Raw genomic sequence first — 25235 nt, forward strand, 5'->3', positions numbered from 1 at the left:
ATATTATGAGTGAAGTAGTACAGTATCAGTGATAAGTTATAGATAAGTACTATAAATCCTAATGTAACCAACTAATTAAAAGAGCTATAGTTAAAAAGTCAACAAAGGAGATAAAATTGGAATCATAAAAAAATTGACAAATCAAGTGAAAGCCCCAAAATCAGAAAAAAGAAAGACAAAATGGAAAGGACAAATAAAAAAAATAGCAGGAGTTAGACTCCAACTAACATATCAATAATCTCATTAAACGTAAATGGTCTTAGCTTACCAATTAAAAGCTAGTGATAGAATGGATTAAAAAAAAACAAACCAAGATTCAGTATACATGGTCTATAAGAAATACACTTTATATGAAGACACAAAAGAAGGTAACAATAAAGGATGTAGAAACATATCATGCTAGTGCTCATCAAAAGAAAGCTGGAGTGCTATAGTAATATCAGATAAAGCAGATTTCAAAACAAAGAATATTACCAAGGCTGAGGAGAGTCATTTCCAAATAAGAAGTTTGATTAATCAACAGGACATGACAATCCTAAATTTTTATGCTCCTAAAAATAGGGCTTCAAATTAAAAGATGCAAACATAGAAAGAACTACAAGAAGTGAACAAATCCTTGTATTACAGTTTGAGCTTCCATATCTGCTTCTCAATAACTGATAGGTCAAGTGGGCAGGAAATCAGCAAGAATACTGAAGACTTGAATCAAATTAACAACCAACTTACCCCTAGAGACATTTATAGAACACTTCATACAACGAAAGCAGAATACATATTTTTTCAAGTGCCTCCAGAACATTTACCAGGATACACCAAATTTTCTGCCATAAAATAAGTCTTAATAACCTCAAAAGGATTCAAGTTAAACAAAATATATTCTCTGATGCTGGAATGAAAGTATAAACGAGTAAGAGAAAGACTCTTAAAAATCTCCAAATATTTGGGACCTAAACAAATCAATTCTAAATAACCGATAGGACAAACATAAAATCAAAATCGAAATTAGAAAACATTTCGATCTGAATACTGTTGAAAACAATCACATAGCATAGTAAAATTTGTGGGAGGCTGTTAAAGCAGTATTGAAGAGAAAAGTGATAAACACTATACATCCATACTAGATGCAATGCATACATAGATATCTATTATAATATATATATGAATGCATACACATTCATATGAATGTAATACATATGTGAATGAATATTATATTCATGAATAAAGAGGACTTGTATACAGAATACATATACTCATACATGAATATAATACATATGTGAATGATTATATATATGAATAAAAAGGACTTGTATCCAGAATATGCAACAATGAAAATGCAAATAATCCTATAAAATATAGGAAAATGTTTTAGCACTTTAGAAAAGAAGACATATGGAGAGCAAACAAATAAGCACATGAAAAAGTTGTTCAATATCATTAGTATTCAAGGAAATTCAACTTAAAACCACAATGCTATACCAACAGACACTTACTAGAATGGTTACAATGAAAATGACTGACCTTACCAAGAGTCGGTAAGAATGTTGATGAACTGTATTTCTCATAATAGTGCTGGTGAGAATATAAAATGATACAACCAAATTTGGAAACAGCTTGGTAGTTTTTTAGAAAAGTAAATACACATCCACCATGTGATCCAGCCTGTACGTCCACACAAATACTTTTACATGAACGTTCACAGCAGCTTTATGTGCAATCACCAAAAGCTAGAATCAATCCAAATTTCTACCATTAGGTAAATGGATAAATGAACTGTAGTATATCCATTTAATGAAATGCCACTCTGCAAGAAAAGGGAATGAACTATAGATACACACAACAACACAGATGAATCTCAAATAATTAAATTGAGTTAAAGAAGCCAAACAAAAGATAGCACATAGTGTATCATTCCATTTCTATAAAGTCCTGGAAAATGGAAATTAATCTGTAGTGAAAAGAAAGCAGATCAGTGGTTGCGGGGGGACTGGGGTTAGAACAGGTGAGAAGAAGGAATAACTAAGGGGCATGAAATTTGGTAAGTGTTGGATATGATTTAATGGGCATAGATATAAATGTCAAAACTTATGAAATGAGACAATTCAAATATGTGCAGTTTATCACATGTTAATTACATCTCAATAAAGCTGTTTTAAAAAGTTAAAATATGAAGTCATATAACATTGTTGTCTTAGTGGCGATCTGCTGGTCACTTGCCACACCTTTAGAACTTCCTTGCCAGGGAGAAAAAAAAAGTCTTGGGCAGAGGCTGCGGAATTGGAACAAGGATCGCTGCACAAAGATGAGAACTCTAATGAGTGGAATCTGGGGGTTGATGAAAGAAAAAGATGTGGCCACAGTGCAGCAGTAGGCCACAACAAGTTTTATTTGGGGGCCGCTTGGCAAGTGGGTGTGTGAGGGAGGTCCCTCGCACCAGAGCACCCAGTGAACACCATGTGGTGGTGGTGAGGCACCATCCTGAAGGGGGGGGGGGGGGGACANGGGCTTATGTGCCTAAAAGATGGCACTCAGCAGAATGAAGGGGAGTATTTGAGTCAGAGAGCTCCAAAGGGCAGCAGCAGCTTATGGGTTTTGTTGTTGTTGTTGTTGTTGTTTTATAGCTAGAAGGCTTATTTTACCCTGTGGCTTGCAGATGCTGGGTGTAGTTTTACGGGTATGTAAAGCATACATGCTCTAAAAGGCAAAAAATATGCTTACCAAGGCTACATTTAAGACAACCAGATGGGTAAAAATTTGGGTTTGACACTGGTGACCTTTTAAGGCTATGAGTCCCACTTGCTATAAAAAGTAAACATAGGGCCTAATACAGTGACCATGTTTGGTTCATTTATATAACAGAACCTTCCTAAGAGTGCACAAGGAAAAAAAAAATTCCACAGGCCACCTCTGAACTTAGAATCCAGCCCTTACATCTCCTCATTTGGGGGCTATATGAATACTGGGTCACTAGTTTCTTCCAGTTGCAGGAAATACACCATCCCCAAACAGAATTCTCCTTTCTATCCACTTTCAAGGAAATGTACTCTTCTTTCACTCTTGGCCATGACTTTCTTCAGTGGGCCTAACACTCAAATAAATCTCTGGGAGACAAGCACATTGTTCACTACTCTTCACTACTGTTACCTGGCCTGAAATACAAAAGATGTTAATAACCCACAAGATATATGTGCAAAAACTCGCCTTTTATGGTAATGGAAAAGAGAAAAGTGCATTATATTGGTTTTGTCTCTTAGAGAAGGGCCAAAAAAAAGTAACCAAATAAGTGTCTTAATAAATTATCCTGCCATGTCTGTAATATGTAAAGAAAATTACTTCCTATTGTTTAAAAGAGAAAAGCAGCCACCCCAAAGAAAACAGTGTTTGTAAATGGCCAGATATCATCTGAACAGAATCTCACCTTGTGTAGACATGAACAGATTTATGTTTTGATCATAAAATTGGGTTTGCACACTACAGAATGGCTGGAAGGCACAAAGTTGTGTCAGAAGAAATCACATAGGCAATCATTGGGGATATCTTTAACAAAAACTGGGCAGAACACAGGCCATGGGTGGCTCAGTCAGTTAAGCACCCAACTCTTGATATTAGCTCAGGTCATCATCTCACAGTCTTGAGATTGAGCCCTGTTGTCAGCACAGAGCCTGCTGGGAATTCTCTCTCTTCCTTTCTCTCTGCCCCTCCTCTGCAGGCACACACACACACTCTCTCTCAAAATAAATGAAGAAAATCTAAAAATTAAAAAAAATGGGGAAGAACAAAATGGAGGTAAATAATAGATTAAATTATTTAGGACATAAAAAATCACAGGACTTGCTGTTAGGATGGATTAAGGAGATCAGGAAAATGTGTCAAAAATAAATTCCTTCGGTTTTTCCTTAGCAATTTTATTGACGCATAGTTCAGATGACATAAAAGTCACTCCTTTAAAATGCATGATTCCATGATTTTTAGTAAACTTAGATGTGTGCCACTGTCATATAATACAGTTTCAGGGCGTTTCCATCACCCTCAAAAGATCCCTCGTGTGTACCTGCCGTCACTCCCCATTCTCACACTAGTCCTAGACAACCACTCATCTATTTTGTGTCTGTACTTGTGATGGTTTGGCGCCATGAATTTTTGACTGTATGATGACGTGAAAACAACACATATTCAGTAGAACCTCATACTTTGAAATTTGAATTCGGACCTTTTCCTGGGCTACCCAGTGATATGCGCTATCATACTCTCGTGATGCTGGGCAGCCCCGTGATCATGAGGGTAAACATCGGATATTACTTACAACCATTGTGTACCATTCCAAGCATTCTGTTTTCACTTTCAGTTCAGTAGTCAATAAATTTCATGAGATACTCAACATTTTGTTATAAAATAGGCTTTGTGTTAGAAGACTTTGCCCAACTGTAAGCTCATGTAAGTGCTCTGCAATTGTCCCGCTTCAGTCAGATTGCCGCCTTCTGATGTAATCAAATCTCCACATGCCTTCTCTTACAGGGGCACTTAAAACTGCAGTCAGGACCAACCCAGGTAATCCACATCTTGAGGTCCTTAACTTAATTACATCTGCAAAGTCTCTTTTGCCATATAAAGTAACACTCTGCAGTTCCAGAGACTAGAACCTGGACATCTTTGGGAGCGATTATTCAGCAACCACAATCTTGTAGGTAGAAAACATACAAATTCTTTATTCTAATACTCAAAGGATTCAGTACTCATCTGTCTATAACAATCTTTCCACCTACTCATACTTATGTGCTACTTCCCATTCCTACTACCTTTTTCCTCTCCTTCAAATCTTAGCTATTTGAATGGATCATCCATTAAGTTCAAGATTTTAGTTCTTTTACAGGTGCCTACACTAATCACCCCAGACAAAAGAGATATGTCTCCCTCTTAAGATATTATTCTCCTCCCCAGTATTCAGTACCTTGTGCAGTAAGGGTACATTTATTTATGCTTTTTCCCCACAGCAGCTGGTACAATGTCTTACATATGGAAATTTCTCAATTGCTTGCCTATAAATATCTTCTGCTCATTAACTGCTCTAATTACTCTGCCTCTTTAAGGGGCCACATCACTGTAATCTCATTACATTTCTCTCCCCTAGGTCAAATGCCTATTCAATGAGTCTGGGCCTACACAGACATGCCTTTCAACTTTTATAGTTTATGGACAGGTGACCGCATGACATGAGAAATAAGACTACAAACAAAAAGAGGATGGACAGATTTTTTAATGTGATGAAAACAAATTTACATCAATATAATTTGCCACACACTGAGAGGCGTTCACAGCCATGACTGTATTGCCTGTCAGTTAGGCACAAAAAGATGCATTTATTAAGATGATTACAGTGAGCTTAAGTTTTATAAAGACAGCTGAGCAATTCCAGTGTTTTCTAAAGGAAGACAAGGAGGAATTTAATAAGCTGGAGGGCTGCTAGCAGACTAGCAGAGGCACCCACTAAAAGGGCTCGATGTGTACCCAGGGTGAGTTCATCAATTCACGCTGTTCTTGTCCTTTTCCACCTGGGCAACTCAGAGCCATGTGCTCCATGAGCCCTGGATTCACAGGGGCTGAACCACAACAGACTGAATAATGGCCTCAGTCTTATGGGTGATCTGATTCCAGAAACCTGTCCAACTTGTCACTCTACACCTTACGGGTGAGTTCAAACAAAAGACAAGAACACATAAAGTCAAGTGGGCCAAAGCCTGAAAGGAAACTAGAAACCAGAGACCATGACAGAGTGCAAAAAAGATTTGTGTTGTGGGCACAATCTGGGCAAGAGAAGAGAACACAGATGAAGGATGAGGAAGGGATAGGAGTGGGGAATTGTCAGAAGTGGTCACTCTTTGTGTGGGCATCTCCCAAGAGATCAGCCTCCCAACATTACTCCCATGCCCCTACTCCTGCTGATTCCTCTCTGACAGGCCCTCCCTCCTGAGACCATGAGAGCTCTCAGAAGGCGTGTTTAATGGGATGGGTCTGAGAGCTCAGCCCATGTTCCCAAAGAACATGTTGTTCCCAGCCTGAACTGGGAGAGCAAGGAGAGAGAACCAAGCAGCACAGCCTGGAGCTTTCAAGCCTGCCCTGTTCTTTGACCATCTGTAGGACAAGCCCCAGGGCCCACAGGCCCCCAGGGAGATTCCCAACTCAGAGTCCTAAGGGCCAGAATTGACTGAATTGAGTCTCTTACCTAAAGGATGTATGAGAGGAGGGAAGAGTGTCATCAGTGAACTAAATAAACCAATGTGCAAGAGAGTCTGAAAAGTAGGATAGGGCTTAGTTCTATCTGTTTTCCAGAGAGACAACAAATGTACTAATTTGCTCTCCCAGGAGGAGTGCCCGAGAATGTTCCCTTTCCTGTACCTATGCCACCACTGTTATTATTTTAAAAGTTATTTCTGCTGATTGGGCAGGTAAACAATGATATCACACTGTTTTTATTTATATTACCTTTAGAAAAAAAGTGAAAAAAGATCTCTAAATGTTTAATGACTATTTCTTCTTTTGTTAATTTTCTGTCTGTGTCCTGGCTTATTTTTCTGCAGGTAGGCTCACCTTTAACTTATTAAATAAACAGAGCTCTTTACATATTCAAGACAGAAATCCTTTGCCAGCCATATATATATATGGGTTTTACATTTGTAAAAGTTCTGTATGCTATAGTCCTATCCCTGATCTATAGAACCCAAATCTCCTTGACCAGGACCCAGGAATTCGTATTTGATAACAGCTCCTAAAGCTAGTAAATTTGTTAGGGTAAGGCTAGGCTGATGGAACAAAACACAGTGGATTTAAAAATATACATATTGGGGCACCTGGGTGGCTGAGTCAGTTAAGTGTCTGACTTTTGATTTCAGCTCAGGTCATGATCTCACGGTTCCCAAGTCTGAGCTCTGCACCCAGCTCTGAACTGACCGTGCTGAGCCTGCTGGGATTCTCTTTCTTTCCCTCTCTCTCTCAAAACTAAATAAACAAAAATGTAAAAAATGTATATATATATTGATTTCTGTCTCATAGAATTAAGCAGTCCAGATTGGCGAGATACCTCTGCCTCACACAGGTCTTCAGGCACATGCCTTCCTTCCCTTTTGCTGTTCAGCCCATTCCTAGAACATATCTAGAACACTATTATCATCTAAAGGACTTAAGTTGAGTCACACCCATGTCCATTTTGGGTATCTAGCTATTGGGGAAAAAAAATCAGAGGAGGCCAGTTCCATGTCACAAGACCTGGACATAGAAGTGGCACACATCATTCCTACTCAGAGAGCCTGGGAAAAGAAGTCTGGCTGGGCAGCTCCATGCCACACCGTACCTCTTTGACTTGAGACCAAGGGCGTGGTTTGGGGTAGGCAACCAGAGAACACCAGTACACTGATCCTGATGTCTATCCAAGTCAGAGAGCCCAGATCTAATCCAATCTCCTCATCACGTAGATAAGGACACTGATGTAAAGTGTTTGCACAGTGAGGGAGTGAGGCAGTGACTGCACAATGAGGCAGTAAAACATATGGGGGCTTATCTATGATGTTACAAAGGCTCCCCTTACTTCAGCATCACTGCAGGCCCTGGGAGCCAGGACTTGTTTCACTTCAGAATTGTTGGTTAAAGGGAATTTAGTGCCCTTCATGTTGGGAAAGCCGAGGGAATGGTTAAAGGCAATATGGGCACTCCTCTTGTGCTAAATAACCCCCTTATCCCTTTCTCAAACCTATCACTACATTCCCAGAATCCTTTCTCTATCCAACTCTCCCTTCTGTGGTCCTTGTGATTGGATCTGTCTCTTTTATCACCTCATTTCATTCCCTCTAATGTCTCTCTGCAGCTGCAGAGAAATGACACCTATCTACCTTCAGTTATCTTTCTAGCAAGTTCAAGAGATGCTTGTTTGGTCCTTTGTAGCCAGGCGGGGGCTGATACAGTTGAAGGAGGCTGAAGTGACAGAATGAGAACGTGAAGAGGAAGCCTATCAGGACCAGCCCGTCAATGGAGTGAAGACAAGGAGGTGAGTTTCGGGGGCTGTGAAGACAGCAGTCTCAAAGGAACAGAAGCTGGGCCGTGCTGGGGTCAGGCTCGGTGAGATGAGAATGGGGTGTTAGTAGCCTTGGAAGCCAAGCCAAGAAATTTAGGTGTAAAGCTACAAGAAAAATGAAAGAAAGGAAAAAAAAAAAAAAGCTCTCTGTGGTTTGGGAGCAGAAAAGGGACATTATGAAGATTTAATGCTTTAAAATCTGAAATCCCTTGCTTAACATCATCATGAGGGACCTTAGGAATACACATTATGTCAAAGGAATGACAGCCTTTGAGGGTGGGAAATGCTAGTAGTTAGGACTCCCCACTCTCTATGGCATCTCCACATTTGACATCTTTCAGACTTCACAGTATGATGATTAAATAACACCCTGGTGTTATTCCTGATTCCTTCAGAGAAGTGGAAAGATTTGGTCTTAATTAAGACTCTTTAGAGGATGGTCCTGGCCTAGAAAGAGGTATCTATTCTGGCTCTTTGCTCTTCTCTCCTGGTGAAGGAAGAAATCTATACTAAATTCTGAATGAGACTGGATTTGCCTTTTCTTACATATTACCAAAAAACTCTGGCAGAGCTTGAAGTTTCACTTCTGGGGCTGACATGCCCATCACCCAGAGCTGGGCTCTACAGTAGGACTATATTGTTGGGAAAAAGTGACTCAAATGGAACCAAGTTTGAGCCAAGAAGAAACCTGATGGACAGTTCTGCTCTGAAGAGCCTGTCCCATGCGTGATGAGTGGGTGGTAGCACCAGTCTTGCCATATAGAACTATCCCCGGAATGGAACCCAGTGAGCATACCTCTCCTCCATTACTCTGGGTTCTCCTCCTACAGAGAAGAAAACTCTGGGTCCCAGGCCTTCCCCTCTATCACCTTCTCCTCTGTCTGCCAAGAGAAAATTGAGTGCTAACTATACACCTATTTGGCCAAGCTCATAGTGACTGTTTATTTAAGCAGCCACCATACTGAAAAGGAAAATCCAGCTGAAAGATACAAAAATATGTCTTCTAATGCTGTAGATTGTTGATGGCCAGAGTTTTGTAGTTTTAATAAAATGAAAATGCTGCACAGAATGTGAAAAATGTTAGGAAAATTGATATATTAAGAGTGATGTACAGTAAGAAACTGTAACACTTTGTTTTATGTCTATTTATTTAAAATCAGGACATTAAAAAAGACTGGTCTCAGGATGGAGGGAGGATGCAAGATGAGGAACCAGGAACACATAAGTGCTCACTAATGAATAAGAGAATTGCCCATACTTTGTGTAGAGTGTTGAACTATAAGACTTACAAATAAGCAATTGATAGTGAAAAAGAAAAAAACCAATACAACATCAGAAATGAGATTGAAAACTAATCCTGCCCAGCACTTGGCATAGATGTCCTATTTCCCATCTTTCCACCTGCTCTATTCCTCTGGGGCTTGCATCTCTCTCCCAGAGCCCCAGGGAATCAAGCCTATGCTGAGTAAAAATTGCAATAAGAGCTTTATTTTTCCATCTGTAGCAACCTGTGACATAGATAGGGACGAGGATGGAGGAATGGAGATTGCATAGGGTCGGAGCTGTTGACCGAGGGGAAAAAGCATCTTTTTCTTCTGGCATCTTCTGGAGGACAGGTGGCACCTGGTTGCATGGGTGGGTGCTCACATTTGAGCATCAATGCACACATTTATTTGAAAAGAAAAGTGATTATAGTATCTCCTATGCTCATTCACTATTTCTCTGAATAGGCTCAGGGGCAGTACAATTAACTATCAATAATATTTGTTTTGGGCTTTTTCTCTTAATTTTGTCAGGTTGGATGGATTCTGCTTCTTGGCTTTGTAGCTGAGCTAGGATGAAATTCAGTCTGGTTCAGAGAAAGTGTGTGTGAGAGGTGGCGGGGGAGAGAGGGAGAAAGGGTATCTCCAAGATCAGTTGTAAATTTTAATTGAATTAATAACTTTGCATTTTTTATTCCTCCACTTAGTATAGATAAGCAAGAGTTTACTATATTGCTGTAAAGGTAGGTATGGATACTAGAAGGAAATAAACAATAATGAGAATAAGGATGTCTTTCTTTAGCGAGACTCCAGTCTCAAAGCCCTGTGGGATTTACGGCTTAGAGCCACTAACCAACCAGCTCATCAGAGAATGACCTGTCAGCACTGCCAATGTTTTCTTTAACGAGGTACCACTGTTGTGTTGGTATCTGGGGAATTATTTGCCCGTAGTAAGCTGGCACATAGTGGTCTCCAGATGTGGGCTTCTAGAACAGCTGGTGCCAAGATTCTGTCCACCCTTGCAGCTGGAGGCCTCAGGGACCCCGTGTATCACTTCCATCAAGCCACAGATGAAGTTATTGTCAAACTGCGTGACTTCAGAAACTTTTCTCCAGACCACCACATCATTGCAATACTCTTTGCCGTTACCTGGACCATTTCCTCTGGGGAAGCTATAATGTAACCTTCTGAATGTCAATAATAAGGAAGACAGAATATCCTTGCACTGGTATTTTTGTATAACAGAGTCAAGTTCGTTAATACTTCACTAGTCTGTTTTTCTTGGTCACTGTTTGCCACATCATACTGCATCTCTGCCCCCTGAAAATTCTTCGTTAAGTATCTCCATTATGCTTTCTGGAGCTCCTGCAAGAATCACCCCCAAACCGAGGAGCAGCAGAGAGAAGGTCTCCATCTCAGACCTAGGGTACTCTCTTCTGAAGTAAAAATAAAAAAGTAAAAGATGAAAATAAGGAGAATATTGGGGCACCTGGGTGGCTTAGTCGGTTAAGCGTCCGACTTTCGCTTGGGTCATGATCTCGTGGTTCGTGGGTTCGAGCCCCGCGTCGGGCTCTGTGCTGGCTGCCAGCTCAGAGCCTGGAGCCTATTTCAGAGTCTGTGTCTCCCTCTCTGTGACCCTCCCCTGCTCACGCTGTCTCTCTCTCTCTCTCCTAGAAATAAATAAAAATATTTTAAAAAGAAAGAAAATAAGGAGAATATTAATGGGATAGTTCTCTTTCCCTCAGGACAGTCATTCCTAACATTGCCTCCTGCATGTAAGTTCCGGCTCCTTCTATGAAAGGATGATGGCATGAAAAGATACTCAGCTGTGGAATCGGAAGACCCAGCTCCAAATCCCCACTTACCTGCTCATACATAATTTACTCTAACTCCTTTAAGCTCAGTTTCCCCCATGTGGGGGAAAAAAAAAGGAAATGTGAGAATTGTACAAGATAATATGTTTAACGTGTCCCAAACCAAGTAGTTAGTTCTGTCCCTTTTCTCCTTGTCTATAAACTCTTTGGGAGGGACTATCATCTACATAGTGGTCACAATAATCTCACCCAACATTCCTTACTACTGTGTCTCCTACAGCTTCAAACCATGTTATTTTCGTCACCTCTCATTTCTTTCCCCACCCGTTCACAGTCATAGAATTTCTCTTTATCAGTTCCTCTGGCAAGTGGGTCCCACAGAGAAAGAACCCAGCTTGTTGTGGGGCAAGAAGTGAAACCGTATTTGTTTCCTGAGAGTTTCTGTTATTGGTCAAGCTGAGTGAGGGAAGGAGGGGCATGAAAGAGGTAGGTAGAATCAGATGGGATAGAAAGAGGAGACAATGAGGAACCAAGGATGCTCAGATAACTTAATGAAGTGTGCATTTGGCCTTGGGAACCCCTGTGACTTGGGCGGCAACACATGTTAAGTCTACCAACCCTATTGTTCACTTCCCTAATCTACTTATGGCTCATTTCCTTTTTGAAAATTATTGAAGTATAATTGACATACAATTTTATATTAGTTTCAGGTGTGTAACATATTGATTCGATAATTCTATATAATCATTCCATTCTTATACCACTCATTTGACATTACCACACATGGACTTGTGATTTTTATTACATGTAATTTAAAAATGTTCTGCGTTTGAAATTAGAGCAAAGACCCAGTACTAAGAACATATAGGCCTCAGTAATCAGGTAGATTATTGATAGATGATTAGGAATTAAGTGGATGTGTTTGTGTGTGTGTGGCTTAAATGTAGACTTGCTGCAGATTGAAGGGAGAAGGGAAGAAAGATTTAGATTTTTCCCTAAATATCCTCTACTGCCAACAGTAATGAGGTGATAATAGGAAAACAGAAAGACAATGAGGAGAAAAATAAAAGGGAAGAGCAGTGCAGAGATTCTTCACTGAAGTCATTTTTCTGAAATATCTGTTTCAAGCAGATAGAATTCACAGCTACCTGGGTTTGATTGGGGCTGGTAGGTGCCCATTTAAAAAGAATACCCTCTCAAACTACAAATGTCTAAAACATTACAATTCATTTGAATTGGGTTTTGATCCCTATTGAATGAAAATATTCTGAGAATAGATTCCACTGGACAGTCTGTTACTAACACCTTAATGGGAATGCATTTACCTGCAAAATCATGTGTCTACTTAGAAGGAGGAAGTTTACAAGAAGAAGGGAAGAAAAAATAGTGAGAAGGAAAAAAAAAAAAAAAAGAACAATAAAGCCTGGGGAGAGGGGCAGGAAAATGAATCAGAATTGGGAACATAAAAACAGGGGCCTTAAAGACACATTTCAGTGACTTTAAAATTTTACCTAAGAAATGATGCTGCTACTAGGCACCAATAAGTCATCTGCCAGGGACCACCTGTTCCTGCTCAGCATCCGAGAGCTCTGCTTCCTTGGTGACATCCAAACTTCCACGAAGACAACAGTGACAGTGGGACTCCCAGGGAGAAATGGGTAATGAGTAAGCCTTGTGTACTTCCCAGGCTGCTAAGTGTTCTTAGTTCACAAGTGTAGATGTTTTCCCTCCATCAATCGAATCAATCAGTTAGAACTTGATACTTGCAAAGGACAGAGTTAACAACTAGCACTGGTGTACCTCCTTTTTGGATCTGACCCTGAACTGAGTCTGAATAAATAATGCAATAAAGTCTCTCAACTGAAAAGATGAGAACAGAAAGGGCCCTCTAAAGCTTGTGCATAGCCTGTGCCGGCTCCAGCTCACTGTGTTTCTGGCTCTCATAGGATCGAAATGTCAGCTCAGAATTAGTGACCCCGTAACCTGGCACTTAGCTGCCAATTACCCCTTATTTCTCACTATTCCTCAGTATTAACCCTCCTGTCCAAAAGGAGAAATGGAATTGTGGAGTCATAGGCCTGGAAACCTCAAAGACTAGCTGGTCCAAGCCCCTCACTTCCCAGGTGAGGGGGCTAATGCTCAGAGAAGAACAGGACTTAGTCAAATCCCCAGAATAAGGAACCTCTCCTTCTCTTCCATTCTTTCCCCTCACCCTCTAACTGAAAAGACACCCTGCCCATAGCTGGACATGGGGAAGGTAAACAAGGGGAAAAGAGTTAGGAGGCAGGATGCAAGTTCTCTATTCCATTGTTGGATGCAAAAGTCAATCCCTTCCGAGGTGCCTGGGTGACTCAGTCAATTAAGCATCCGACTTCGGCTCAGGTCATGATCTCACGGTTCGTGGGTTCAAGCCCCGTGTCGGGCTCTGTGCTGACAGCTAGCTCAGAACCTGGATTCTGTTTAAGATTCTGTAGCTCCCTCTCTCTCTGACCCTCCCCTGCTCATGCTGTCTCTCTCTCTGTCTCTCAGAAATAAATAAAACATTAAAAAAAATTTTTTTAAAAAAAGGTCAATCCCTTCCTAGGAAATCCTGATTCATTTCTCTCCACAGTCTTTAAGGGAAATGGTTTCTGACTGGTGAGGCAACCCTTCCGCTATCCCTTTCACCTTCTTGTAAGGCAAAGATGCAGCTTGAATTATATACACCATCTTTAGAGGAGACCTTAATCAATGACTCTAAATGCCTCCACACCTAGGATCAACTCTGGGAGCAGGTATGACAAAAGGAGGCACTCACTCTAGGTACAAAATTTAACGGGGTACCAAAATACCTAGCAATCAAGATAAATACTATTTTAATACAACACTTAAAAAATATTAATTTAACCCAAAGTAATCTCTGATGATAAATATCAAAATGTCAAAAAATAGTCCCTAATTGACGTCATCCTAAATCCAATCCTATCAGATTGGGTCTTGATTTAAAACTTAGATATTTTATTCATCAGGGAATTTTTGCATTACTTTTGATTTTTTTAATGTTTTTTTAAAAATCTAGATTACTGGGATGTTTGGCACCCTTAAACCGTGTACATGAAGTGAGCACCTTGCTCACTTTATCCTAATCCCACTTCTGCCTCAGATTTACTCTTGGCTCTCAACACATGCCCCAGAGAAAAGGGACAAGAAATTAAAACACATACAGAATTTATTATTTAATTCAGAAGAATTTTTTTTTTTATTAAAGCAGAATGAAATGATTCCGGCTTAGCCAGAGCAGAAGGACAGGTGAATTGGTAGTAGCTACCCAATTCGCACAAAGCGGGCTGGGTAGGGTACCAGTACCAGTAGCCCTGAGAGAGGAACCAGTACCAGTATCCCATACAGAAGTCTGCAAGAGAGGAGAGTGCCAGTACCCCTCAGACTCAGGCAGTGTAGACTCAACTTATTTAATGTATCTCTGGAAAGTAACTGGCCCCATGTTATCACAAGTGACAACAATAAACCCCTCCATGGAGGAAGTGTGGTACCTGCAGGCAGGGTATCTGGTGCCTTCAATGAGCTGACAGACTGTCATTTTGAACTTTGTCAAACTCTGGAAACATAAAGTGGCAGAATGGTTCTGACAAGTCATCATCTTGGGAGAGGTGCAAACACTGTTGATATTTCGAGGCCTCTCGTGGATGAAAACATGGTCCATTTTGCAGGTATTGTCAGGTCCCCTGATGACTCTTTGTAAGACCATGTGGTTGCAGTACCTTACAGGAACGTCACTCTGTGGGTAGTCCACATGCAGCTGCTCTATGGTGTACGCCTCTCCTTCCTCATTCTGCTCATTTTCCCAGAACAGAAACATCAGGTAAATTATCACCATTAGTATCATCAAGGGTGAGATTCCCTTCGCGTCTTCTGCTGGAAGCCCTACAGAGTAAGAATAGACAGGACATAGCAGAAGATAATCGGATTCCTCCAGCCCCATCCCCTGACTTTGCTTTCCCACCCTTGAGATGTTTTACTTCCTTCTCTCTGCTAATTAAAATCTCATGTTCCCGCTGGATGTACAGTTCCTCAAGCAAGCCCTCTTGGTCTATTTCAGCTCTCAGCGTTTAGAATTGAACTGTTCTCTGGTCATTCCCATTGTGTTGTATTTGTTTTGCTTCTGCAAGTTCCTGGAGATCTTCTATTTCTCCTGAATCCGTCCGAATGCTTAACACAGAATGGAACATGTAGAAGGATGCTCAAAAGTTCCCACGCCTGCTTGTTTTATTCCTACTGCTGAATGACTTCCTTCCTCCTGTCTCAACACTAATTCCATCCAGTTCCACATGTTTTCAGCACTATTAATCTGTTCTTCCCAGTTCTTCCAATCTCTCCTACCAAACTAGCTCCTCTCACCTTTTGTTTTTGCTGTAGCTCTCACAGGTAACATATCTTTGTGATCATAGATCTGAGAAAGTCCTTGTGTCTAGCTGTTTCTTGGCAATAACTGATAGGGAGCCAGGTGAGTGTGGGGAGGGCCAAAGTGAAAAAAGCAAAAAGGGAGGAGCCTGTGAAGAGTGTGCTTGGGTGCCATCGGGAAGGACGAGAAGCTATCTTCAGAGGGAGAGTTACATAAGACAAGTCCTGAATGTGTCCACATTAAACAAGTGTGGATTTTCCAAAGCATTTATTAGAGTCCTGATGTGTGTCAGACACACTGTCATCTATTTATCAGATTTGCAGTCAGTCCTTCCTACAAACTTGTGAAGGAGCTATTATCCCTATCTTATTAAAGAAGAAATGAGTTTCAGACAGATTATTGTGGATATAGAAGAGGGCAAGAGTAATAAGAGTCTCACCCTGTCAACACTGAACACTTGAATATCAAGGCCTAGCAAGCTTCATTCCCACGTGGTGTCCAGGACAAGACAGAAACAACTCCCTGACATTAACATTAGTCTTGAGAAAGCCCTGAGCTCCTGGGGAAGTATTAGCAATGGTTTTCAAACCCATTGGTGAAAGCTGGAATCACCTGGGCATTTTTAAATGCTACCTTGAGACATTCAGCTTTAACTGGTGTCGGTTGTGACCCGAGTTTGAAATTAAAAGCTCCCCCAGTGATTCTAATATAGAACAAAATTTGGGAACCACTGGCCTATGGTTTTCTTGGGAAACTGACATAGGGTACCAGTGGACAAGGGTTTGATAAAAGACCATGGCATAAGACACTGAGAAAGTAAGAGCTTTTTTTGTTGCATCATCTCCTGGTCATTTGATATAGAAATGGGAAAATGGACTTAATTTTACTACTTCTTGCCCTGAAATGATTTATATTTTTGAGAGACAGCTACATAGTCTCCTCTGTACATATTGGTGTCTTTCTAACTGGAAAGAAGAAAATGATTTTGGGTGGAAAATGGTCTGCAATACTGGAAAAGGCTTCAAAGTCTTTCTATATATCAACAACCAAAGCGAAATCCCAGACCATGGAAACAAATGACTAGGGAGTTATTTTACTTTCCCTAAATTTGCAGAATGGGTGTCTTTTTGGAACTCAGACTGTCCTGTTTGGGGTATGAGTTGCACAGTGCCACAAAGATGTAAATGCATAATTAATTGCTTCCAGTGAAAAAAATTTGATTTGCACACTATCTGCAGAAATGTTTCCATCTTATAGAGAGAAATGTATACATACACATTGTAACATGTTCATTATTTCCTGCCAGGACTTCCAAGTACCTGAATTACAGATGCTATATTAAGTTTACAGAAGAGGGAGGTAAGCTTTGTTACAAAATTTATCCTCACCTGAGTCAGCTAACCCTGTCTGTACATTTCAAAGTATTATCCTGCAGAAATTAGAGACTGGGTTCACATGTTAAATAATGCTGGCAATCTGGAACAAAACACTTGTAATGTCTAAAACCAACAAGAGTTAACATCTAGATGTAAGGGACTCCCTCATGTCAGCAATAAAAATACAAGAAACTTCCGAGGAGAAAAAACTGTCAAAAATTATGAAAAACCAATTTGAGAAGAGAAAGCCAACATGGATGATGAACAATGCTCAACCTCACTAGTAATCAAATAAATAGAAATTAAGATAACCAAGACATATCAGTTTATAACCATCAAATTTTTAAAAATTCGAAAATTTTACATCTGGGCTCCCAGCTGGCTCAGTCATAGAGCATGTGACTCTTGACCTGAGGGCTGTGACTTAGAGCCCCACATTGGGCATAGAGATTGCTCAAAAAAATAAAATATTAGGGGTGCCTTGGTGGCTCAGTTGGTTATGCAACCACTTCTTGATTTCATCTCAGGTCATGATCTCAGGGTCGAGAGATCAAGCCCCAGGTTGGGCTCCATGCACTGAGCATGGATCCTGTTTAGATCCTCTCTCTCCCTCTCTCTCTGCCCCCTACCCCACATATGCTCTCTCTCTCTCAAAAAAATAAAATAAAATCTCTTTTTAAAAAAAGAACATCTTATATCAGGTGCTGGCAAAAATGCTAGTGGGCATGAAAAGTGATGTGGTGATACTGGAAGTGTAATCTGCAAGTATTTAGTGAAATTTTGGCTCTCTCACAGGAGACTGCAGAGGTCATTCATGTGCTATGGGTGTGATTGGCTACCCTTGCAAGGCTTCTGCAATTGGCCAATACCATGTTCAACTTAAGGCAATATAGCAGGTTGTAGTTCCTAAAAATGGCCACAAAATGTTTTCCATTTCACGTTCTTTTCCAGAATCTTGTTACTCCCCTATTCTATTAAAAGGTAGAGTCCACATCCTTTCCTGAGAACTTGGATGGGCCTTTGTGCCTGTTCCCATTAATGTAGCCTGGTGCAAGCGATCCTATCAATTCTGATGACTTCCGAGAATGGGTCTGCTTGGCCATAGTTCTCTTGGGGCATTCCATCTAGGTGCCTTCAGCCACCATGTATGAAGGCTGGCAACACTGAGGCCACCACATGGATAGAAAGAGATGCCCAGATTGCCGCATCCATTCCAGTTCCCTGATGCTCGAGTCTTCTCAGCCCAGGTGCCAGAAGGCTGAGTGAAAAAGCCCGTGGGAACATCCAGCTCCAGCCGCCATGTGAATAAAAACAGACAAGACCTCAAGTAAGAACTGCCAAGCCGAGCTCAGTCAGCTTCTAGATTGAGGATCAATTGTTACTGTTGTCAGACACCATTTTTAAGGTGATTGTAAAACAGCAGTAGATCAACAGAATAGAGAGCTCATCACTTTGCTAAATCTCCCGAAGCAAATCTAATTTCATAAATCTTTACCAAGTCATAGATACCACTGGAGTTTCTTGCATATAGAGTATAGGTTATCACACAAACAATAATAAAAACTAGTTTTTAAATCTCCATCTGCTGTAAAAACCCCAAAAGTTCCTTTTTGACTCCCCCATTTCTCTCCGTCCTGTCCTGAGAGCCTCCCTTACTTGATGGGATACCTCGCAAGGTCTCCTGGATTCCACCATCCCCCCCACCTTCCCATCAATCTACTTATGACCAAATAAGGAGACCTTCCTGAGCAATCAGTCACTTTAAAAAATCAGTGAAGTATAGTAAAGAAATATTTTGCTACCTAGCCAGTATGAATCTTACTCTACAAACATGGGAAAGAAAGTAACATTTCATTAATGCTTCTATTGCAAGTAGAAACTAATTCTAAGTCTTCTGTCCTACTTAGCTGGGGAGAAATTCAACTTATGCCATTATTAAGTTTCCTTTTCCTCCCTAGGTAGGGGCATAGGAGAATCTGGAAGGCAAACCATTCTTGCTCCTTCTCACTATGGGGCCCATCCTGGCCAACATACTAACCAAGGGAAAAACACTCTTCTTAATTTCCCTTATATAAACTCCCCATGTGTACAAGAATACTTTCAAATAACCCAATTTATTACAGTTAGCATATTTATTGTTAGAATATATCTTTTAATCCTAAATGATCCTAATAGGAAGGACCCTTGCCTTATTCCAATCTTTCTTAATATCCTTTATTATTTGTATTGGCTTCTATATAAACTCCTCGGCTATACATACATCCTAATACACAATTGGTTTTGAAAAAAGATAAACAAACAAAAAAAGGAACAGCGGTGCTGGGTGGCTCAGTCAATTAAGCATCTGACTCTTACTTTCCACTCAGGTCATGATCTTATAGTCATGAGTACAAGCCCTTTACCTGGCTCTGTACTGAGTGTGAAACCTGCTTAAGATTCTCTCTCTCTTTTCCTCTCTCCATCATGCTCACTCTCTCTCTCTTTAAAAAAATAAAATAAAAAGAGTGGTGCCAGGGTGGCTCAGTTGGTTAAGCCTCCAACTTCAGGTCAGGTCATGCTCTCATGGTCTAGTCTGTGAGTTTGAGCCCCACGTCGGGCTCTGTGCTGGCAGCTTGGAGCCTGGAGCCTGCTTCAAATCTGTGTCTCCCTTTCTCTCTCTCTCCCCCTCCCCCACTCCAAAAATTAATAAACGTTAAAAAATAATAAAAGAAAAAAAATTTTTAAAGGGGCACCTGAGTGACTCCGCAGTTAAGCAATTAGGCGTCTGACTTCAACTCAGGTCATGATCTCATGGTTCATGGGTTTAAGCCCTGCACTGGGCCCTTTGCTGACAGCTCAGAGCCTGGAGTCTGCTTCGGATTCAGTGTCTCCCTCTCTCTCTGCTCCTTCCCTGCTCATGCTCTCTCTCTCTCTCTCAAAAAGAAACATTAAGAAAAAATTACAAAAAAAAATCTAAAGAGATCATTATACCTTTCCTAAATGGCAGCTAATGACTGAAAACACAAGGTTAGCAGAAGTATGAGCAAGATGGAAGTATTATTTCTCATGTAAAAGAAAGCCAGGGGTAGTTAGTGCAGGATTGATGAGGTGCTTCATGGTGCCGGACTTCTATCCCAGCAAGTGGCTTCTACATCACTGTCCAGATGGCCACTCTAGCCCTAGCTATCACATCACATGCCAGCCATCAGGGAGAAAGGCACAAAAAGGGCATGGCAGTGCCTTCTAAGGGTACATCCCAAAGTTTCACACACCATCTCCACTTGCATCTCATTGACAATAACTTGGTCACATGGCCACATTCAATTGCAATGGACAGCGGCAAACACTGGGTTTATTCTGGGTTGGCATGTGCCCAGATAAAATTCTGGTTGTTATTACTAAGGAAGAAGAGGAGAATAAACACTGAAGGACAACACTGTTTTGGAAAATGGCAATGAGAAAAAAAAAAAAGGAAAATGGCAATGAGTATGCTTCAAGAAAACAGTGTCATGATCAAAAGCTTCAGAAACATTGGCATTATATTACTTCCCTTGGGGAGTCACGAAATTCACAAAGCATGAGATTCTGAGACACTTGACTAATTTCCTTTAATTTGGAACTTCACAAACTGATTTGAGCATGGTGCTTCATTTGAGCGGCATCACTGTTAACATCCAAAAGAACGGGGTTCTATGGAATAGCAGTTTGGGAAATGCTCTGAGGGACTAGGAGCCATAGATGGCACCAGAGTGCAAAACAAGGAAACAATACACAAAGGGAATGTAACTTAAATAGTCCCAGTTTTTTTTTTAGATTTGGGGGACTGTCCTTCCTTTAATATTCATATAAAAATAATCCGAACTCCATGGCTTACTACTACTAGAATTTTAGTGCCCTTCCCAAAGGCACTTTTTTAAAATAGTTTATTGCCAAGTTGGTTTCCATATAATACCCAGTGCTCATCCNGCCTTCCATTTTGGTTTTCTTCTTCAATATTACTTTGGTTATTCGGGGTCTTTTGTGATTCCATACAAATTTTAGGATAGTTTGTTCCAGTCCAAAGGCACTTTAAAATGTTTGTTTTTGAGAGTGACAGAGCAAGAGCAAGGGAGGGGCAGAGAGGGAAGGAGACACAGAATCCAAAGCAGTCTCCAGGCTCTGAGCTGTCAGCATAGAGCCTGATGCAGGGCTTAAACTCTCAAACTATGAGATCATGACCTGAGCTAGTAAGCCACTTAAGCCACTCAGGCACCCCTCTGCCAAAGGCACTTTAGAAGCTTTTCAAGGAATGCTTTTTAAATTTCTTCAAATCTTGCACTAACTTCTCTAATGCCCACCAAACATAAGGATACAGGGTTGAGAAAAAAATCTTAACATTAACTCACGTGCACTATTTCCAGCAGCCATCAGCAGCCCTTCATTAGAACTCCCTTTGAATGTCCCTTTCCTTGGTCATTCTGATATGGGGTTTGCTTATTCCCCTTATCATCCCCTGCTTTATATTTCCTCTTCCCCAAGTCCTGGGCCCTCCTGTCCCATACAGTGGTGACCAAAAAATTCCCATGGAGTACAGTACAGGAGACAGTGATCATGCCACAAGAGAGCGCTCGGGGCACTTTTCTTGAAGATGCATTTTCTGAGTGCTTTACCTAAAACCCAGGAAACATGAATTGCCCATATCAAAGAATGGGAGTGGAGGTTGCAGAGTCATTAGGGGAGGGTTAATGACCTCGCCACCAGCCCTTAACCACTCCTTAGTCTGTCCCTGACTGGTTCCCACAGATTAAAAAATATATATATGGTGTGGGGGAGGGGGGAGGGTGCACCTGGGTGGCTCAGTTGGTTAAGCATCAGCTTAGGCCTGGTAATGATCTCTTGGTTCGGTTGGTGAGTTCAAACCCCACATCAGGCTCTCTGATGTCAGCACTTAGCCCACTTCGGATCCTGTCTCCCTCTCCTTCTGCCCCGCCCCTGCTCACGATGCGTGCACGCTCTCAAAACTTAACAAACATTTAATAAATAAATGGTAGCTTAGTTGGTTAAGAGTCCTACTCTGAATTTTGGCTCAGGTCATGATCTCATGGTTTGTGAGACTGAACCCTGCATTGGGCTCTGAGCGGACAGTGTGGGGCCTTCTTGTGATTCTCTCTCTCTGCCTCTCCCCATGCTGTCACTCTCTCTCTCTCAAAATAAATAAACATTAAGAAAAAAACTTTTAAAAAAATATACATATATAGTGGATGGAGGTGGTTTCTATGTGAAACATGTCCCTGTCTTGGCTACTAATTATTAAAACTACAGAAACCTGGGCCTTTACCCTGGACCTACTGAATAGAAGTCTCTGGAGGGAAGGCCCTGGATCTGCATTTATAATCAGTAGCCCATCTCTGGTGATTATAATGCACATTGAAGATTAAGGGTCACCACAATAGATGTGCCCTGAGCTGGTACACAGCATAATAATTTCTAAACACTTGCACCTATTACACAATAGAACTGACTATTATAATACCAAGTACCCGACAATTCCATACAGAAGCATCTGGATACCTGCCCTGCTGCAGAGCTTGCATCCCACAAAGGGTGAGCAGGTCCCTTAGTCACATGACTCAAGCAGCCCCTCAGAGCACCTCTCTCCTTGGACACTGGGAGGGCCTCTCCCCAAACAGTCCATTGGAGGAGGAAGGATTGGTCTGTATTCCTTAGCTGTGGTCCTCAATTACCTGCGTTCTTTCAGCAAACCTGGAGACCATTTCACAGGGGATGATAGACATGAGCTGGGGTGATCTGAGTTCCACCAGGGACAGGCAGAAGTGTGGGAGAAGTGACAGTATGCCTGTGGGTTGGAAGCTGGGCTAGGGAGGGATGGGGTGGGGGTAGGGGGGCACTGGCAGTGAGAAGCTGGGAATGTCTTGGATTCAGGAAGGTCACTTAGGGCAGAGGGTGCTCTCCCACCCCCCCCCTTCATTCTCTAACCCTCTTTGTGCCAACTTCTCTATCACCCAGACGCCCTTTTAGCACCTCCCTGAAGAACGAAAGATTGAAAGTACTTCTAAATTGGGATCTGATTTCTTTCATCCCTATTCATTTTCACCAAAAAGCCCTCTCAAACCACTTTCACCTCCTACCCTGGTGTGGAGAACAGTCAGATGATAGGTTTCTTTCCAGCCTTGGAAGTGGGCCTTGCCAGTGAGGAAATCTGTGCTGGTTTCCACAAACTCTCACACAACCAAAGTAAAGCCCTTGGATCAGGAAATATCTTCCTTACCATCTCCATAAGAAGCCCATCTCCACCCTCCCTGTATGTAATTTGGCTTAACGATTGCCGTGTGGGGCAGCAAAGGGCTTATTTGGCCTTCTTTCCCACATGTGGGCTCCTGGAGACCCAGGAAAAGGAACTTGTTTGCTCTAGCACACTGCATGCTACTTCACAAGAGATCAAAAAGTGTTTGTGGAGTGGTTGTGTGAAAGAATTCCTAAAATGAGGTCAGACACGCTAAGGGGACATAAAATGGAGCCGGGAGCCATTGGGAAGTGAGTCTGAAGCACGTTCTCACTCTGATGAAACCCAAACCTCAGCACTATACAAACAACATCCTGAAAAACATCCACACACTTTGGCCAGAAGGCCAGAAAAACTCTTGCAACCTTTGCGGGACTCCCCAGTAGCATTCTAACAGCTCAGCACTATTGCAGCTAGCACCAATCACATCTCATTCAAAACAACTCATGTAAATCCTGTTTCCTGACCTCCGTTGATTCTGCGGGGCACACTTTTGGTCCACTCTGCACCTTCCAGGCGGCAATCCCTAAGACCCCAAATCAACACATACATTTATTCTGCAGCTTGCTGTTCTGTCTTTTGTTGGCCAACAGATGAAAAAGTAAAAGACTTCAAGCCTTGTTCTTCCTCCTCCATGAACTAGCTGGGTGATTTGTGAGGAGTCATGTCCCTTCTCAAAGTCTGAGTGCCTACATTTCTAAAACAGACATGGCAGAAAAGAATAAAGGAAGACTTTGACACTGAGGTTCCTTTCTGCTGTCACAAAGTTTCTGAGCTAAACTGAAATGACCCCAATGGCTATTCTTTTAAGATGACAATTTTCTGGCTACCATTTTTACTTCCCCTGAACAAACACACAGAAGGGGTAGGGATGTGGTCTCTGCCACCCCAGCCTGGAGTCAGGGTAAGTAATGGGGAAACAGGGACCTGATCCTGGCCACCAGGCCTGGAAGTGGGGAGGTGGGGCTCTGATTCATGAATGTGGTAGAGGTGGAGAAGCCCTGTGAAATGGCTTAGGAAATTGACATTTTGGTCAAAAGGACACACACTGCCATAAATCAGGAACAATAACTATTAGCCAAAAAAAAAGGGGGGGGCAAAAAGCACCACTATTCTGGAGAAGGTCATCAGCTACCTTTGGCAACTGGAGAGCCGTTCCCTTGAGGAGCCTGAAATTAAGTCCTCCATTAGAAACAACCTCAGGCTGCACGTAATCCAGTTCCAGGAAAAGCCTCAGCTGAAGCGCCCTCTGACCACCCACGGATCTGCCAATCAAAAGAAATGTGTAACATTCCTGTAGTCTTGGAGACGAGTCAGGGTGGGGAACTCCAGGTAGTTACTTTGTACAAACTTGCCAATCAATCACGCTTGCAGAAGCGCCACGTAGATCCCCTGAGCCCACCTCATAATTGGTCTTTTTAAAAGACTCTCAAAAAAAAAAAAAAAAGACTCTCAAAGGTCATGATTGGGTCCCACCAAATGTAACGGAAATCTGCCTCGCAGATACTGAATGGTCAAAAGTGTTACTATGCTGTTACTATGGGCATTGTACAATTATGATTGGTGCTTATGTAATGATGCAAAACGTACAACGTGTGCACGGTAACACCCCCGCCCTTCCCCCATAAAAACCCTGCTTGCCACTGTTCGGGGCTTCACTTTGCTGCTGCTGTGCCAGTAGACAGGTGAGCCCCTGCCCAAGCTTGTAATAAAGACCCTTTTGTTCTTGCATCGGTGCCGGCTCCTTGGAGGTCTCTGGGGGACTCGCGATTCGGGCATAACACCCTAAACAGACTGTTAACTGCAGGATTCATGCAATACCTCTCGAAGCCTCTGGCCAGCTGCCAACCTGCCCTCCCACCACCTGCCTGTCTCTTTGTGCAGGTGAGACCATCAGCCTAGAGCTTGCATGTGTCCAAGTACAAACCGCTCCTGACTTGGGCAGGACATGTTGAGACTCAAATCGGAGGCTATCAATCTCAGCCTTACACTTAAAAGCCTCAAGCAGTGAACATGGGAGATCCTGTTCCTCTTTGGGAGCAAAGCAAGGCTTCCTCCTCCCC

At 41.8% G+C, this 25235-nt stretch overlaps 3 protein-coding genes across 9 annotated transcripts in view; all 3 read right to left on the reverse strand.

Moving 5' to 3' along the window:
• RNASE9 (ribonuclease A family member 9 (inactive)) overlaps positions 1-25235 on the reverse strand; it is a 52130-nt gene that overhangs the window by 12897 nt on the left and 13998 nt on the right. The gene's annotated exons all lie outside the window — the stretch shown is intronic.
• Positions 10154-10909, reverse strand: RNASE11 (ribonuclease A family member 11 (inactive)). The gene is given in 3 exon segments (XM_077770255.1): positions 10154-10545; positions 10548-10641; positions 10643-10909. Coding segments are annotated over 3 exon segments (579 nt in total). The 5' UTR covers positions 10736-10909.
• Positions 14388-25235, reverse strand: part of RNASE12 (ribonuclease A family member 12 (inactive)) — a 99455-nt gene continuing 88607 nt past the window's right edge. For all 5 annotated transcript variants that reach the window (XM_077770312.1, XM_077770310.1, XM_077770314.1 and 2 more), the window contains one exon: positions 14388-15056. In XM_077770312.1, coding sequence (XP_077626438.1) covers positions 14581-15056 — 476 coding nt within the window. In that variant the 3' untranslated portion in view covers positions 14388-14580. The remainder of the gene's footprint in view (positions 15057-25235) is intronic.

The sequence above is a fragment of the Crocuta crocuta genome, unplaced genomic scaffold, assembly GCF_008692635.1.
Source record: "Crocuta crocuta isolate KB4526 unplaced genomic scaffold, BGI_CrCroc_1.0 scaffold175, whole genome shotgun sequence".
Taxonomy (NCBI): Eukaryota; Metazoa; Chordata; class Mammalia; order Carnivora; family Hyaenidae; genus Crocuta; species Crocuta crocuta.